Raw genomic sequence first — 16,105 nt, 5'->3', positions numbered from 1 at the left:
AACACCTGGTGAAAATTCTCTAACACCAGAAACACGTCTTATGCAAGTTAGGAGGTGCGGAGAGATCAACACAGGTGTGTTAGTTCTGGGCCACCGTGAACGTTGTCCAACGTACCTTTTTTGAAGGTCTTGTTAATACTAGTCTGTCCCTCAGCAAAGCTTTTGTCTCCTTCGACGTAAGGGAACACTCTGCCCTGGTGTACCCAGTAGTAGTCGTGAGAACCAAAGAAGAACACGGGGAAGTCCCCCAGGTCGTGCTTGAGGCCCTGGATGTTGAGCGGCACAGACCGGGGGTTGCAGATCTCCGCTGGCCACCATCTGAAAGCAGGAGGATGAAAATCGCGCTACGCTTTACGTGGCTGGTGGGAGCCAAAAAACAGAGGTTTTGTCCTTTGCAATTTTCATTCAGAATCTAAGGACACAAAATACCTCGCTTATCTTTAATCCTGCCCAAACCACACGTCATTTAACAACACATTGATGAACGAATTAATGAATGAAATAGTGAACACAGACTAAACAAACTAGGCCCTAAACACCCAATCTAGTTTCTTCCTTAAAAAAATAATATTTGGTATTTATAAAAGAATGTATATCATGAAAAGAAAGCATAACAATAAAGTAACAATGAACCCACTATTCAACTTAAGAATCAGAATTTACCAACAATATTCCAAACCAGATTTCAGTCCTAGAAAAGTCATGTTTTTCTCCAAATGTGACATTCTTAATACCAAGTGTGTCTTTATTCCTAGTAATCAAGGGCATCCTTTGCGAATAAACTGATGCTGCAGTAAAGAATGCCCACCCCCATTCAGACTGGTGTTTTCTGACTCTCTAATCAACCAGGATAAAAACTTTTTGGTCAAATGTACTAGGTTTATATCAGTGTATATTTCAGAATCTAATTCATCTTAGATCATAATAAATGGGGGATTTGGGACAGGAGTGAAAACATAACTGCTTCATGCGATGATGACCGGGTCCACAGCAGTCGCTGAAGGAACCACCCGTGAGGCTCACTGGACAGTTTCCCACGATTGGGCAAGTCAGGAATTGTAGTATATAAGATCATCGATACCAAGAGTAGATATATACAAACTTAGATTTCTTTCAGTCTCTTATTTATAGATGCCTAATAAAATTGTTTATTTAATGAACAACGACATTATTGAGAAGATAAATGATGGCACGGTCGCATTCCCAGATTTATGGTGCGACCATGAACACGCTTCACCTAAAAGCACTCTGTGTCCATCTAAGAGTTAATTAAAAACGTGGGTAGAAGTCTGCTCAAATTGTTAAAACAAAACAACACTCTTTTGTGTCATCAGTATTTAGTTCCCCCTCAAAGCAGGCTGGGCGGTGGTCGTATTTCCGAATCGCGTCAAGGCGTGTCGGGAGCGCGCGGTAACTGCGAGCACTGGCTCGGTTAGACAGAGGCGCGCTTTCCGCCAGCCTTGTTCCAGGCACACATCTCCCCCAGGAAGTTTCACATCAGAATAACTAGCTGGTGAAAAGAAACAGCTTCGTGGGGCCCAGAAAGGCCTGACTGGAAAAAATACATTAAGAATTAGTTCATGGATGTGAGTCTTTGCAAAATGAACAAGAAGAATATGAGCTGCGTATAAAATCTCACTGGATTGTGAACGGGAGCACTGCTTTGGGCTTCTTTAAAATGTAATGTGATAGCACAGGGAGATCAGCTCGGTGCTTTATGTCCACCTGGAGGGGTGCGATAGGGAGGGTTGGAAGGGAGACGCAAGAGGGAGTGGATATGGGGATATAGGTATACGTATAGTTGATTCACTTTATTATATAGCAGAAACTAACACACTATTGTAAAGCAATTATACTCCAATAAAGATGTTAAAAAAATGTAATGTGATTAAAATTTAAGTATTAAAATTAAGTCAAATATATTTTCGTATTCATAAGTTTTTTAAAAAAGGAAATACGTAATGTACGGCACAGTGACTATAGTCACTGCTAAGAGACTGTATTTGAAAGCTGCTAAGAGAGCAAATTTTAAAAGTTCTCATCGGAGTTCAGGCTTTTCTGGCACTAGCTGTCCTGAACTCCTAGCTTGGCTCCCTGTCATAAACATTGCACCTTCCTTCACCACAAAAAAGTTCTCATCACAAGAAATAAAAAATTTATAACTGTATATGGTGACGGATGTTAAGTAGACTTATTGTGATCGTCTTGCAATATAGACAAATGTTGAGTCATCGTGTTGTATACCTGAAACTAATATAATGTCAATTATATTTCCAAAAAAAAGGCAAAACAACTTTAAAAAGGAAATATTCTGAAATGTATTTGAAGATCTAAAGGCTCCTTACACTGTTTTAGATATTTCTTATCCAGGAATGTCTTATCTATTATTTGTCAAACCTGCACCCCTCCCCTCCTGGAAAGATATATATTTTTAATTATAAAAGCAATGTGTGCTGGTCAGAATCGCCATCACTAAAAAGTCTACAAATAACAAATGCTGGAGAGGGTGTGGAGAAAAGGGCACCCTCCTACGCTGTTGGTGGGAATGCAAGTTGGTGCAGTCACTATGGAAAACAGTATGGAGGTTCCTCAGAAAACTAAAAATAGAGTTACCATGTGATCCAGCAATCCCACTCCTGGGCATATACCTGGACAAAACTATAATTCAAAAAGATACATGCACCCCTATGTTCACAGCAGCACTATTCACAATAGCCAAGACATGGAAACAACCTAAATGTCCATCGACAGATGAATGAATAAAGAAGTTGTGGTACATATATACAATGGAATACTACTCAGCCATAAAAAAGAATGAAAAACGCCATTTGCGGCAACATGGATGCATCTAGAAATTATCATACTAAGTGAAGAAAGTCAGAAAGAGAAAGACGAATACCATATGATATCACTTATATGTGGAATCTAAAATATGACACAAATGAACCTATCTACAAAACAGAAACAGACTCACAGATATAGAGAACAGACTTGTGGTTGCCAAGGGGGCTGGAGGGGACGGAGAGGGATGCACTGGGAGTTTGGGGTTAGCAGATGCAAACTATTATACATAGGATGAATAAACAACAAGGTCCTATTGTACAGCACAGGGAACTATAGCCAATCTCCTGGGATAAACCATAATGGAAAAGAATATAAAAAAAGAATGTCTATATGTGTATAACTGAGTCAGTTTGCTGTAACAGCAGAAATTAGCACAACACAACACTGTAAATCAACTAGACTTCAATAAAAAAAAAAAAAAGACTATACCTTTAAAATTATTAAATGTAACTTTATGGAAAAAAAAGCAATGTGTGTTTCTTTTAAAAATTAAAACAGTGCAGAAATGTATAACAGAAAAACTGAAAATGGTTCCCCCTTACAATCTCATGCCTCAGACTATTAACATTAGATGTTTTTTCCAGGTAATAATAAAAACATATTATATCTAGATCTACAGTTTTTAAAAGTTGTATAAACACACGGAGAGATAATGTATATACTGTTTAACATGCTTCCTAAAATTAACTATATATTGTGGATACCCTCCCATGTTACTATACGCACCTGCATTATCCTTCTTTTGGCTTCCAGGTGTTCTACAATATGGATACACTACAATTTATTTGACAAATACCCTAATGAATGAACATTTGTATTATTCAAATTTTTGCAATTAGAAATAATACTGCAATGAACACCCCTATAAGTACATTTCTGCCCATCTGTCCAATTCTTTTCCTTAGATAAATTCCCTGAAGGGGAACTACTGGGTCAAAGGGATGCACAGTTGCAACTCTGATACGTGATGCCTTACTTGTACAGGAGCACTTGTCTCCCCATGCCCTCCCGAGCTGCAAAATTATTACTCTTAAACCTTTGCAAGTCTGTTATCTGAAAAATAAACTCTTTGTTTTTAATGTACATTGATTTTTAGTGAGGCTGAGCATTTTTTACATGTTTATTTTCTATTTGCTATTCTTTTGCAAACTGGCTCTTTCTCTTCTTTGCTCCTTTTTCTAGGGAAGGTATTTTTCTTTTCTTACTGAGAGTAGAAGAGTTCCCCTGGTTTGATATTTGCCTTTTAAAACTTTGTATCTTTTGCCATAAAGTATAAAATTATTTATGTATTCAAACTGTCCATTTTTTAAAAAGAACTTAGAGGTTTCCCGTCATATGTTAAAAAAAAAATAGTTGGGAGAGGAGCTTCTCAATGCCCCTTATCTCAGCTAAAAATGAAGTTTTTAAGGTTAAATAGGTAAGCAAGCAGTGTATTTAAAACAGAGAAAATGACATAGCCCTTGTTAAAAAAAATTACAGTATGTTTGAAATTCTACAGAAACATATTATACTTAGGATTCTAATTGAAAAGCAGAACTCTACTGTGTGTGTGTGTTTTTTTTTTTTTAAACCAAGGATGGACTTACACTGACACATCATAATCACCTAGTTTACCTTAGAATTCACTCTTGGTGTTGTACATTTTATGGGTTTAGACAAATGCATAGTGGCATTTATTCATCATTATAATATTATACAGAGCATTTTCACTGCCTTCAAAGTCCTCTGTGTGTTCTCTTGAATAGTATCTATTTTCTTAGTAAAATTATAAACATATGCCTCAAAATGTAGAATGTAGAGTTTAAAAAAACATATCGTTATTCCTGTTCAGTTAAAGGCTTGTTAAAAACAGGTTTCTTAAAAGGAGGAAGATTTATTAAAATAATGGCAATCACACATACTTCTTGCTTCATTCCCTTAAGATCTAAAGGCTGCTAATGAAATAACCTCTCTCTTTAAATTCTAAAAAGCTCTATCTTTGCACACAATTTAGAGCTTCTAGCTAGAACTATAATGGACTAGATTTTGGGGTAAAAAGAGCTATTTTGGCCAGGATATTAACTCTTAACTTTATTAGAAATCAGAAATTAATATAAATCTAATTAGAGTGCAAAAAAAAAAAATCTTCCCTACTCTCCACATGAAACCTTTTATTCTAAAATCTATTAGTACCATAGTTCGTTAGGAAAAAATAACTTTCAGAACTTAAAAACAAAAGTCAACCAACTAATAAAAAATATCCAACAACCACTAACCTTCCCAGTCTTCTAAAAACCCAGACTCAAAATATGTTTCTTCTCTTTCTTTTTCTAAGGAAGTTGCGGCACTGTGCTGCCTTTTCTACCTATCTCCTAGCCACTTTGTGTACAGGCTATGAACTACTGAACAGTGACTGAATACTTCCTCTTTGTCCTTGGAAAAACTTGCCTGTAATTTCCCAATTTGACCCAAACAATCTGCTTGTAATGTAGTTTCTTGCCAGCTTTACAGTCATTGCAATTCCAGCAGCCTTCTGGCATCTCTATGCTCAGGCACTCCGGGTGGAAGGAAGCCGGGCACGACTCACAGCAGAGCAATCTTCCACCTTGAAACAAACAAACAGTCTTAATAACTGAGAAAAGAGGAAAGAGAGAGAGACAAGAGAGAAAGTTATCTTTCACCTGCATTAAATTTGATTCAGATTGAGGGAAATTAACAAAGGGATTGAGTTATATTTTAGTGATGGATTAAAATACAAAGCAATGAACAGACTTAGCTGAAGTAGCGCTTTCCAGGGAGGGCTTCAGTGGCCAGAAACTCAAAGCCTTTGAGTAGTAGGAAAAACATTACTCTTTATTCCTCTAAAATGTGGGCTATTGAGGTACCAGTTTAGCAGGCAGCTAAGACTATTAACATATGACAAATAGATGCATAAAATCTTTAGACTGAGTAGATTTGAGAACAGATTTTCAGAGAAATATGTAGCAACTCTCTTTTCTCCTTGAGAGCTAAGAAAGCAAGGAATGGTCATCTTTGTATTTTAATCCAGTGGCACAGTTAACTACATCCCTTTATAACAACATTAGCAAGAATGAAAACAGCCAATAGGTTGACCAGTACTTTTTTCTTCCCATGTAAGAATACAAAAAAGGAAAAGAATCTTGAATTGGTGATTACATTATCATTACCTTTTCAGTGAAGACAAAGAAAGTCAAACAGGCTATATAGCAGTGGTTTGCAACTTTTTCATCACCAAGGATCCCTTTTCCCTTCCTCATGGATCCATATATTTTCAAATATTTTATCAAACAAAAAACCCACCAAAACCAAAAAAACATTTTAAAAGTAGCAATTATTTTCTTCTGTTTTAATTAACCAAAGAAATATATAACAGCCAATCAGAGCTTCTGATGCCAATAACAAAACTGGTATTATCACATTAAATTGTTAAAAGCATAGCCAAATATAAAGAAACTCACGCCACTGTATTTTACACAAATGTCTGATTCTGTTAGACTTTCTGAACTATTAAATATAGTTCAGAATTTTGTTTGTAATATTTTCTGATGTCATATTGAGAACCACTGCTTTACAGCATAAAATAATAAGGATCAGTGTAGAATCTAGTACCACGCACAAGGAGATGCGTCCAAGTACCCCAGCAAAATCCTCTCCTTTAAATACACAGAATGATCTCTGGATCAAGACCGAAGCAGGTGTGGCAAACAAAACAATATTATTTTTAAATCCAAAAAATTAAAGAGATTTCAGGGGAGAAATCTCTTTATTGTTGTATTTTCTCTTTATTGTTGTATTTCAACAAGTGACAGAAAAGAATGTTAACCACTGAAGATGAAATGCAATAAAGACATTTACTGAAAAAAAAAAAATCTTTCCATTAGAAAACCAAGTCTACAACCCATGAGTGTACTGAGATTTAAAGTCTCATAAGCAAAAGGTTAAGAGCCCTCAATACAACTTTATCAAATCACATGCTCCAACCTTTTGAGGGTTTGCTATCAATTTTCCAGAAAATCTTGTCTTCCTGTAGACTTTCAAACTTCTAACTGATTAACATAAAAACAAAAAGAAAATCCATACACAATCAGTGATGAATTAAATTACTATATTTCCTCTGCTTAAAAGCTTTTACTTCAATCATTGGGATTTTCCCCTTTGTCTGCAGATCTCAATATGGATTAATTGTTCCAATTCTCCAACCTAGAGATTAGCTGCCTGAGTGCTCTTAGCCTAGGTAGGGAATTCTTCTGTAAGTTTAAAGTAAAATGAGATAATTCATTTTTCCATCAGAAAGAAATGACCGATAGGGAGAGCGGTCTTTGCAAATACCTTTAGAGGACAAGTGATTATTAGGGTTGGTGTGGAAAAGTCAGTCTGGCCATTTTTTAACATTATGGAATAGTCCTAAATTTTAAGTCTTATTTCAGAGGAAATACAGACCCTGAATCATCAGTGAAAATCATCACGATTTTTTGACAAAAATACACAAGGGAAATAGAAAAATAAAAATATGAACAATCCACCTTGGTGCTATGCAAGAAAACTGCTTTAGGATGCGAGAGAAGAAAGATATGGTTCAAGCTAAGCAAACAGAGGGCTCAAAATAATTTCAATTCATGTCAAGGCCAATACCGAGTACTGAAAAGAAAATAAGCAACAATTGAATTAGTCTTAATTTTATAAAGGCGCCAGCAGGAAAATAAGGCATTTCCTAAAATGCCTCAGGTAGTCTAATTTTATTGCACTATGGAATTAGTCAGACCCATGTCCATCTTTGTTTTGGAAACAGTTGGTATCACCAGTAAGATGCCATACTGTGACTTCAATGGAAAACAGACAAAAGAGTCAACAGTCTCTCCAACCTCCCTCTCCATGGGTTCTAATCAACTTGCTTAGTAATACTTTCTTTTAGTCATGGGTTGCCACTTCAGATGTCTGACAAACAGCAAACATACATCATCAGCAGGCAACACAAAGCATGAAAAAGAAAAAAGAACTAAATTTTCTTTAAAGATTCTGAGCCTGGCCCCAGATCATAATGGCAATGTATACAGGAAAAGGCTTTCACCTTCCAGGTTATTTTACCCTCTGGGATAATCACTCCCCAAATAATACATTACTGTTAAACCACTTTTTTCCCCTTTATTACATATAGGCTACATAAAGCAAAACACAAGATTTTTCTTCCATAGATTAAATTAACTTGGAGAATATAAATATACATTTAGCTCTTGGTTCTCAGTGGATAAATTATCTATTAGCAATTCTTCAATTCAGCTTGGCTGCCTTTCAATATCCAGTATTTGCAGCATTTTCCCAGCTGCCCACCAATGTCTCCTAAGAGAAGGGCAACTAGTTTTCATAGCACCATAACAAAAACATTTAAGAAACAAAATGATAGAATGTATTTCAGAATCAAAATTTTAAGTGTCAGTATCTTTGTTTCCCTCTATAACCTGTCTTGTTATTTACTTGAGAGTTAGTAACAAATTATATCATGTCTATTCTATTTAACATGAATGATACGGTTCTACATCAGGCAAAAGAGAAAGAGCCCTCAGAACATGCTTCTGTATTAAGCAGAATCCTAGTCTTTCAATTTTAATGATCTATAGATATATGGAAGGTGTGAAAATTTATTCAAGGAGAAGAGTAAGTAAAAATTTGTAATAATGGAATTATTTTAAGCCCTTTTTAATAATTTTGCAGCCATATGAAGACAGCCACAGCCACCAAGGTAGAATTTACCAAAAGCAACAGATGGTGCTTGACAGGCATACATTTCCCCCCTTCATTTAAAGAGAAAAAATAGGAAATGCAAAAATAAAAGTAAGAGATAAACTATTTTGATTATTACCTTTCTCACATTTCTTTTTGGAAGCTGACGAAGAAGGAATCATAGGTAATTTCATCAACTCTGCACGATTTGATTCGTTCAGTAGGTAGTGGGACTTATAGGCATAGGAACTGAACATGGGGTCTGAATGGTCCTGCACTATCAGCCCTATACGAGACAAACAGAAAGATGTGAGCTGCAATGAAACTACCCATGATTCCATGAGGAAAAAATAAACCAACACCTACTATGTAGCTGTGCTTAAAGCTGGGGGGGGAAAGAATATGAAGAAAAAGAAAGATCTGACAGACAAGGCTTTCCATCGTTATTAAAAGAAGTTTAAGCTACTCAATGCCTTATCCCTATATAGAAACCTATATACCCAGAAGGAAACTCCAAATTAATTTAAGGATGTAAACTGCTTTGACGTCATTCTGAAAACCCCCTCTGGAAAACAAAGCTACATTCCTTAAGGTTTAGAAGTACTATGACGACAACCCAAAGAACAAAATGATGTATCACTTAATTGCTGGAAATAAGAACTGTCCACATGACACAGTAGAGACCTGCTGGAAATGAGAACTGTCTACATGACACAGTAGACACCCTGGTCACCTTCAATACATCAAGCAGCGCTGAAAGGCAGAATTGGGCTTCTTCTCCTCTCTGCTCAGATCTCTAGATACCCTCAAATTCCAGCTTTCTCAGCCAGATAATGAAGCTTTTCTCTATCAGTATGATATACGATTTTAAAGAAGATATAAGTTGTTGAAGTTCACTGAGGTAATGCAAACATTTAAAGTTTTGTCCTGCCATGATAATAACTGACTTAAACGCTTACCAACTTAAGGGCTTATAAAAACAGTCCTTTCAGTCTACAATACAGCTGTCCTGTTGGAGGAAAACAGCATCTGCTCTAAACTACCCGTGACACCCACCCTTCCCCTCCCTCTCTCCTTCTCCTGCCCTGAGTTAAGTCCATCCTGTAGCTATGGCCACTCCTAAACCCAGGACCTCTGAGACCACGGAAACTTTCTCTCTTTGGTTACTGGTCAAATCATGACCGCAGTTTCACAGAGATCATTTTGAGAAGAGGGAAGAGGTTTGTTTTTAAAGGGGTGACCATTTACTATTTTCTGTGGATTTTATCTTCATTTGATGCTACCCTACACTGAGGCAGATTCAAGAAATATTGATATTTCTCATGTGAATGGAACTTGAAATTGCTAATCGGTAATACATAAGAATTTTCAAATAAAGGTTATATAATGTTGAATGAACATTTCATACGTTTAATAGAGAAAAGTGGTGCAATGGCTTTTAAATAAGAAAGAACAACTTAGAATATTAAGTAACTTTTATTTTACACCACCCTCCAGATGAAAGGAAATGCTGAAGAATCTATACTACACTGAAATATAACTGAACACACCCTATGGCACCATGGCGGGCAGGGGAGGAGGAATGTTTCTCTAAATGCTGAAGCATTTCTAAAAATATTTCCAGATATTTCAGCCCTTAAGAATTAGCTTAATGATTTTAAACAACCAATAACCAAGAACTAAGACAAAAATCCTCTGTGCAGAGGGAGAAACTCTGTATGCGGCAAGAAACAAAGGCAAAACAAGCTAAGTTTTCTAACACCAAAACATAAACAATTAAAGTATCCCTTTTTATGTGTGGATTTATTACAATTAGATCTCCTTAAAAAAGAAGACCTCTATAAATTCTGATAAAAGAACACATATCATTTACTTCTGGAGAACTTTTAAGCCCTTCTCAAATCCCAACATCTGATCTATTTAGAATAAGTTTCCGTAAAATGCTGGAAAGGAAAATGAGAGTTTCTGCTAACTGTGCAAAGTTGCAGTTAAAATATTTGGGATTAAATAATCTTGCTCTTTAAAGAGGCATTTAAATACAGCATATCTTCCAGAATAATTGCCAAATTGGTAAGATGCAAATAGCATCCTGTTGTTAAAACATGAGTTTTCCCCTCATTTCCATTATCTCAAGTTTTTAATCAAGGCATATAACTTAAACTTAACAAAATGGCTAGAAGTTTCTCTAAGACTAGGTTCCTTGACAATGGGTCATTTTCTACCTATCTTAAAGGAAAACACCTGCTTTAAAGGTCACCCAATTATTGAATGAAATAGAGCAAAAGAAAATATTGGTTGATATACTTAACTGATGGTACTTGATTCAGAATATACTCCAAAGTAAGCCAACATGATAGTTTTAAACTTGGTATTTAAAAATGTTGGCTCAATTACTTACACACACACCCACACACACCAACACACACACACTCCTCCACCACTCCTAGTAAAAGTGAGTAAAAGTAAGTGCCTAGAAGGGTAGAATAAAATATTTACAAAGCGATAGAGACTTTATGTTATCACTGACACTCATCTATTTGAAAGTCTCTAAAGTTAGTCATTCAGTTGATAATTCAGTATTTTCATCCTATCATTACTTTCTTAGGAGTGGGGAGATGGAAAAGGCACGTGCTGACTTTTTCTTTGGCTAATACAGTGTGGCATGAAACACTTCAGACCTTCTTCCCCTGTACCATCCAGACTTCAGAGCAGGATGCAGCTGTCGTCACTACTCTACACAACACTTCCTTCTACTCGCAGACCACGCCGCGCACTTCCAAACTGAAAAATTCAAAGCAGTGTGTACAATGGACCCAGGTGGCTGCTATGAAAAGGACTACCATTTACTTAATCTTTTACCGTCCACCTCCTCTGGTTATTTTTTTTTTTTTAATGAGAGTTACAAAAGCAAAACAACTCAAGATCTATCATACTAGCTAAATTCTATTAAAAATACTCTATAGTACTTTCACCAAATTAAAAGAACTGTCTCCTAAAGCAAAAAAACAAAAACAGGGACTTCCCTGGTGGCGCAGTGGTTAAGAATCCGCCTGCCAATGCAGGGGACACGGGTTTGAGCCCTGGTCCGAGAAGATCCCACATGCCACGGAGCAACTAAGCTCGTGCGCCACAACTACTGAGCCTGCACTCTAGAGCCCAGGAGCCACAACTACTGAGCCCGAATGCCACAACTACTGAAGTCCACATGCCTGGAGCCTGTGCTCCCCAAGAGAAGCCACCACAACGAGAAGCCCGTGCACCGCAACGAAGAGTAGCCCTCGCTCACTGCAACTAGAGAAGGCCCGTGCGTGCAGCAAAGAAGACCCGAAGTGGCCAAAGATTAAAAAAAAAAAGATAAATAAATTAATAAAAAACAAAACAAAACAAACAAAAAAACCAAAAACAAAACAAGATCCAAAACTTCATTTTCAGTATGGGCTAAATATAATCTAACAGGCCTGATATGCCACACAGTCCTTTCAAATATTTCACACTAAGGGAAGTTTAGAAAACTTAGCACTTATGATTAAACAAAAAAACAAAAAAACAAAAACAGAAAAACCCTGCACTTGGGGATATTAGTTGGTTTCTAAAATGCTTACTAAACACTAAAAATTCTTTTATTATAATACAGCTGAGACGCTCTGTAAAGTTGGGTACTCTGTATCATATTCAACTGAAGAAGTTCTACTTTATATTACAAACTCAAGTTCACTGACGCCCTCAGGGACGCAATATTGTTTTGAAGTGATCAATCTTAAGTGGCAGACTTAAATATCAACAGCTGGCAAGTAAGAAAGCCTGTACTGCAGACTCTTAACTAATACACCACATATGTTGCCTTGGCTGTATTCCACCAGGTCTTCTTCAATGCCAGACCAAAACATGATAAAATACAACATCAATTAAAAAATAAATGTGCTCTTCTTGCCTTCCAAGTGAAATCTCAATTAGTTGAAAACTCTGGATTAAAGAATATGACATGGGAAGAGTGTACTTCGAATAGAAGAACTGTTTGCACAAGGGAAGAGAGCTGACCCTTGAACAATGCTGCGGTTAGGGGCGTGGACCGCCACGCAGTTGAAATCCCCTGTAAATTTAAGTCGCCCCCCCCCACCTGCGGATTCCACCAACCTTGGATCCCGTAGTACTGGAGTACGCCGTTGAGAAAAACGCGCGCACAAGTGGATCTGCGCATTTCAAACCCATGTGGTTCAAGGGTCAACTGTAGATTAATCTTTTGATGCTCCAAATAGGAACACCAAGAACTCATCTATAATTCTAAGTTACTAAACAGATGTAGATTTTAGCTTAATTTATGGAAGAATTAATATTCTAACAGTTTGAGTATCTAATGTTATAAAAGGGACTAGTTACTGGAAGTGTTAATCTCTCTCAGGGATATTACTGAAACTCAATCTTAATGGGGAAATATGCCAATGAACCCAGAAAGACGTAAAGAGAAAGGGCTGACACTCACCTCTTGCACAAACGAAACAAAAGCCTACATTTACAGCAGAGGAAGAGTTACTGCTCCGTTTGGAATGATTACTACAGATGAGAACGTAGGAAGACACAAATATGCTGCCGGCAGCAATGCAAGCATCTCCAGAGTGGTAGGCTACTGGGCACCTCAAACATCTCATCATGCGACCTGTTGAAAGACAATCAAAAAGGAATCTATGTAAGAAAGAATCAGCTGCTATAAAATGAGATCTTTTGGGATCTGATGTGATGCTGGATAGTAATACAAAATCTTTTTCTTCCCTAGTTCAACTCTGCCGTTCCTATGCTGTATGGCCCCTAAATGCAGTGCTCATCTAGGGGTCACTCAAAGAAAAATGTGTCTGTGCCAGTGCTGGAGAGATGCTGGTCTCCAATACGGCACCTGTTTAAGGAATTTTCAAGGGTAATTTTGAACATACGGAATTTTCTTCTCGTGGTCTGAATTAGAACCTAGAATCCACTTATCTTACTATCTATTGTGGCTGAGCTGTAATAGCTATAGATAAACAGAGGGAGAATGCCTGATGTTCTTTATAATAATGTGTTTACTGTTTGCTACTGAACTTAAAAAAAAAAAAACAACTGTCCCCTTCCTTAGCTCTGTTTTACCTTTACTTGCTTTGTGGATATCTTTCTCCATACAGCAGGCAGAGCAGCAGTGCTGGGGACAGCGGAATCCTTTTGATTCAAAGATGGCAGTGGGGAATTTGCGGACACAGGCTTCATGGTAAAATTTCCCACAAGCACCAACAGAGCAACGCTTCACGTCTGTACCAGACACTTTACATGAAAAACACGGGTGCTCTCCTGGAAAATTGGTGAGGAACACAGATTAAATAAAATCTGATTAAAGCATATTCCTTTTATTTTATTTTATATTTTTAATATTTATTTATTTATTTATTTATTTATTTATGGCTGTATTGGGTCTTTGTTGCTGCACACGGGCTTTCTCTAGTTGTGGCGATCGGGGGCTACTGTTCGTTGTGGTGCACAGGCTTCTCATTGTGGTGGCTTCTCTTGTTGCGGAGCACGGGCTCTAGGCATGTGGGCTTCAACAGTTGTGGCATGCAGGCTCAGTAGTTGTGGCTCGTGAGCTCTAGGGCGCAGGCTCAGTAGTTGTGGCACAGAGGCTTAGTTGCTCTGCGGCATGTGGGATCTTCCTGGACTAGGGCTCGAACCCGTGTCCCCTGCATTGGCAGGTGGATTCTTAACCACTGCTCCACCAAGGAAGCCCGGCATATTCCTTTTAAATAGAAGCAGTCACTGACACCGAAGAGCTAACCCCCAAAGATTCTACTACTGCGTGTAAGATTTTTAACATACAAAAACGGCATTGAAAATAGTTAAATTAAAATGACTTAATAAAACTTGCTAGAATAATTGATTTGCTACAATAATTGGTCATCAATTTGAAGATATAGCACCAAAAACAATTTAGATCTCCACTTCTCACTTTATACTAAAATTCCATAGAAAATCTAGAACAGAATTTTCAACACCTGGCAGCTGAAAGTGGCAAGGTCTTCCCAACATAGAATAAAGAAATTACCAATAAAAAGGCAGATTCCATTAGATAATCACAATTTCCATTTGTAAAACAGACATAAAATGAAAACTCATAATCCTAATAAAAATAGAAAGTTGTATCTACACATCTTATTCGAACTGTAGAAAATCAAGGACAAAGAGAAAATATTAAAATCACCCACAGAAAAAGACAATTACCTTTAAAGAAGCAAGACTGCTGACTGAAAGAGAAAGACGGAAGGCAGAAAACAGGGGATGCTATCAGTAAGGGCTGAAAGAAAACTGTCACCAAGCCAGAATTCTATGCCCAGTGAATGTACTCTTCAAGAAGGAAGTGAAGTCAATACACACTGGGGAGAATTAATAAAACCAAAAGTTGGTTCTTTGAAAAAGGTTCATAAAACTGATATCCCTGGAAACAAGTAACTAATAAAAAAAGGAAAAAAAGCAACAATGTTAACATCAGAAATGAAAAATGATACATCACTACAAATCCTACAGTTGTTTAAAAAATAATAAAAGGATATCACTACATTTTTGCCAAAAATTTCGAAAATTTAGATAAATCAACAGATTCCTAGAAAAACAGAACTTACCAACACTGGCACAAAAATATTAAATAGAAAAAATGACAGTTCTATAATCTAAGAAATTGAAACTATAATTAGAAACCTTCCAACATTAGAAACCTTCCAACCAGTGGAGCCCAGGTGGCTCCACTGGTCAACTGCCAAACATGTTAAGAAAGAAACAATTAGAATGGAAAAGAAAAAAAAAAAAAAAAAAAAAAAAGGAACAAGTGAAAAACAAACAGACGTAGAAAAATAAATGCAACAAGGATTACAAAGGATTATGTTTTGTTATATAAAGAGTTCACATATGATGTTATCACTTATACGTAGAATCTAAAAGCCTGTGCGCCACAACTACTGAGCCTGTGCACCACAACTACTGAGCCTGCGCTCTAGAACCCGCGTACCACAACTACTGAAGCCCGCACGGCTAGAGCCCGTGCTCCGCAACAAGAGAAGCCACCACAATGGGAAGCCCGTGCACCGCAACGAAGGGTAGCCTCCGCTCACCGCACCTAGAGAAAAGCCTGCGCACAGACAATGAAGATGCAACCCAGCCAAAAAATAAATAAATAAAATCTTAAAAAAAGAAAATAACAAAACAGTCTCACAGATACAGAGAACAAACTAATGGTTACCAGTGGGGAGAGGAATCGGGGGAGGGGCAAGATAGGGGGCAGGGGATTAAGAGGTACAAACTACTACACATAATAAAATAGGTAAGATACAAGAGTATATTGTACAGCACAGGGAATACAGCCAATGTTTTATAACAACTTTAAAAGTAATATAATCTATATTGAATCATTATGCTGTACACCTGAAACTAATATAATATTATAAACCAACTATACTTTAACAAATTAATCAATAGAAGATAAAGCAGAATCATGGGGGAAAAAAGAGTTCACATATGGAGAAAATATATGTAACAT

At 37.0% G+C, this 16,105-nt stretch overlaps 1 protein-coding gene across 3 annotated transcripts in view; it reads right to left on the bottom strand.

Annotated features, from left to right (window-relative positions):
* NSD3 (nuclear receptor binding SET domain protein 3) overlaps window positions 1–16,105 on the bottom strand; it is a 104,364-nt gene that overhangs the window by 14,615 nt on the left and 73,644 nt on the right. For 2 of the 3 annotated variants that reach the window (XM_059909310.1, XM_059909311.1), the window contains exons 13-17: window positions 13,678–13,875; window positions 13,043–13,216; window positions 8,702–8,848; window positions 5,272–5,428; window positions 116–318 (exon numbers count right to left, since the gene is read on the bottom strand). In XM_059909310.1, coding sequence (XP_059765293.1) covers window positions 116–318; window positions 5,272–5,428; window positions 8,702–8,848; window positions 13,043–13,216; window positions 13,678–13,875 — 879 coding nt within the window. The remainder of the gene's footprint in view (window positions 1–115; window positions 319–5,271; window positions 5,429–8,701; window positions 8,849–13,042; window positions 13,217–13,677; window positions 13,876–16,105) is intronic. The other variant, XM_059909312.1, reaches the window with a different exon arrangement.

The sequence above is a fragment of the Balaenoptera ricei genome, chromosome 21, assembly GCF_028023285.1.
Source record: "Balaenoptera ricei isolate mBalRic1 chromosome 21, mBalRic1.hap2, whole genome shotgun sequence".
Classification (NCBI taxonomy): Eukaryota; Metazoa; Chordata; class Mammalia; order Artiodactyla; family Balaenopteridae; genus Balaenoptera; species Balaenoptera ricei.
Note: the sequence above shows the minus strand (reverse complement) of the source record. Positions and strands in the feature narration are given on the sequence as shown.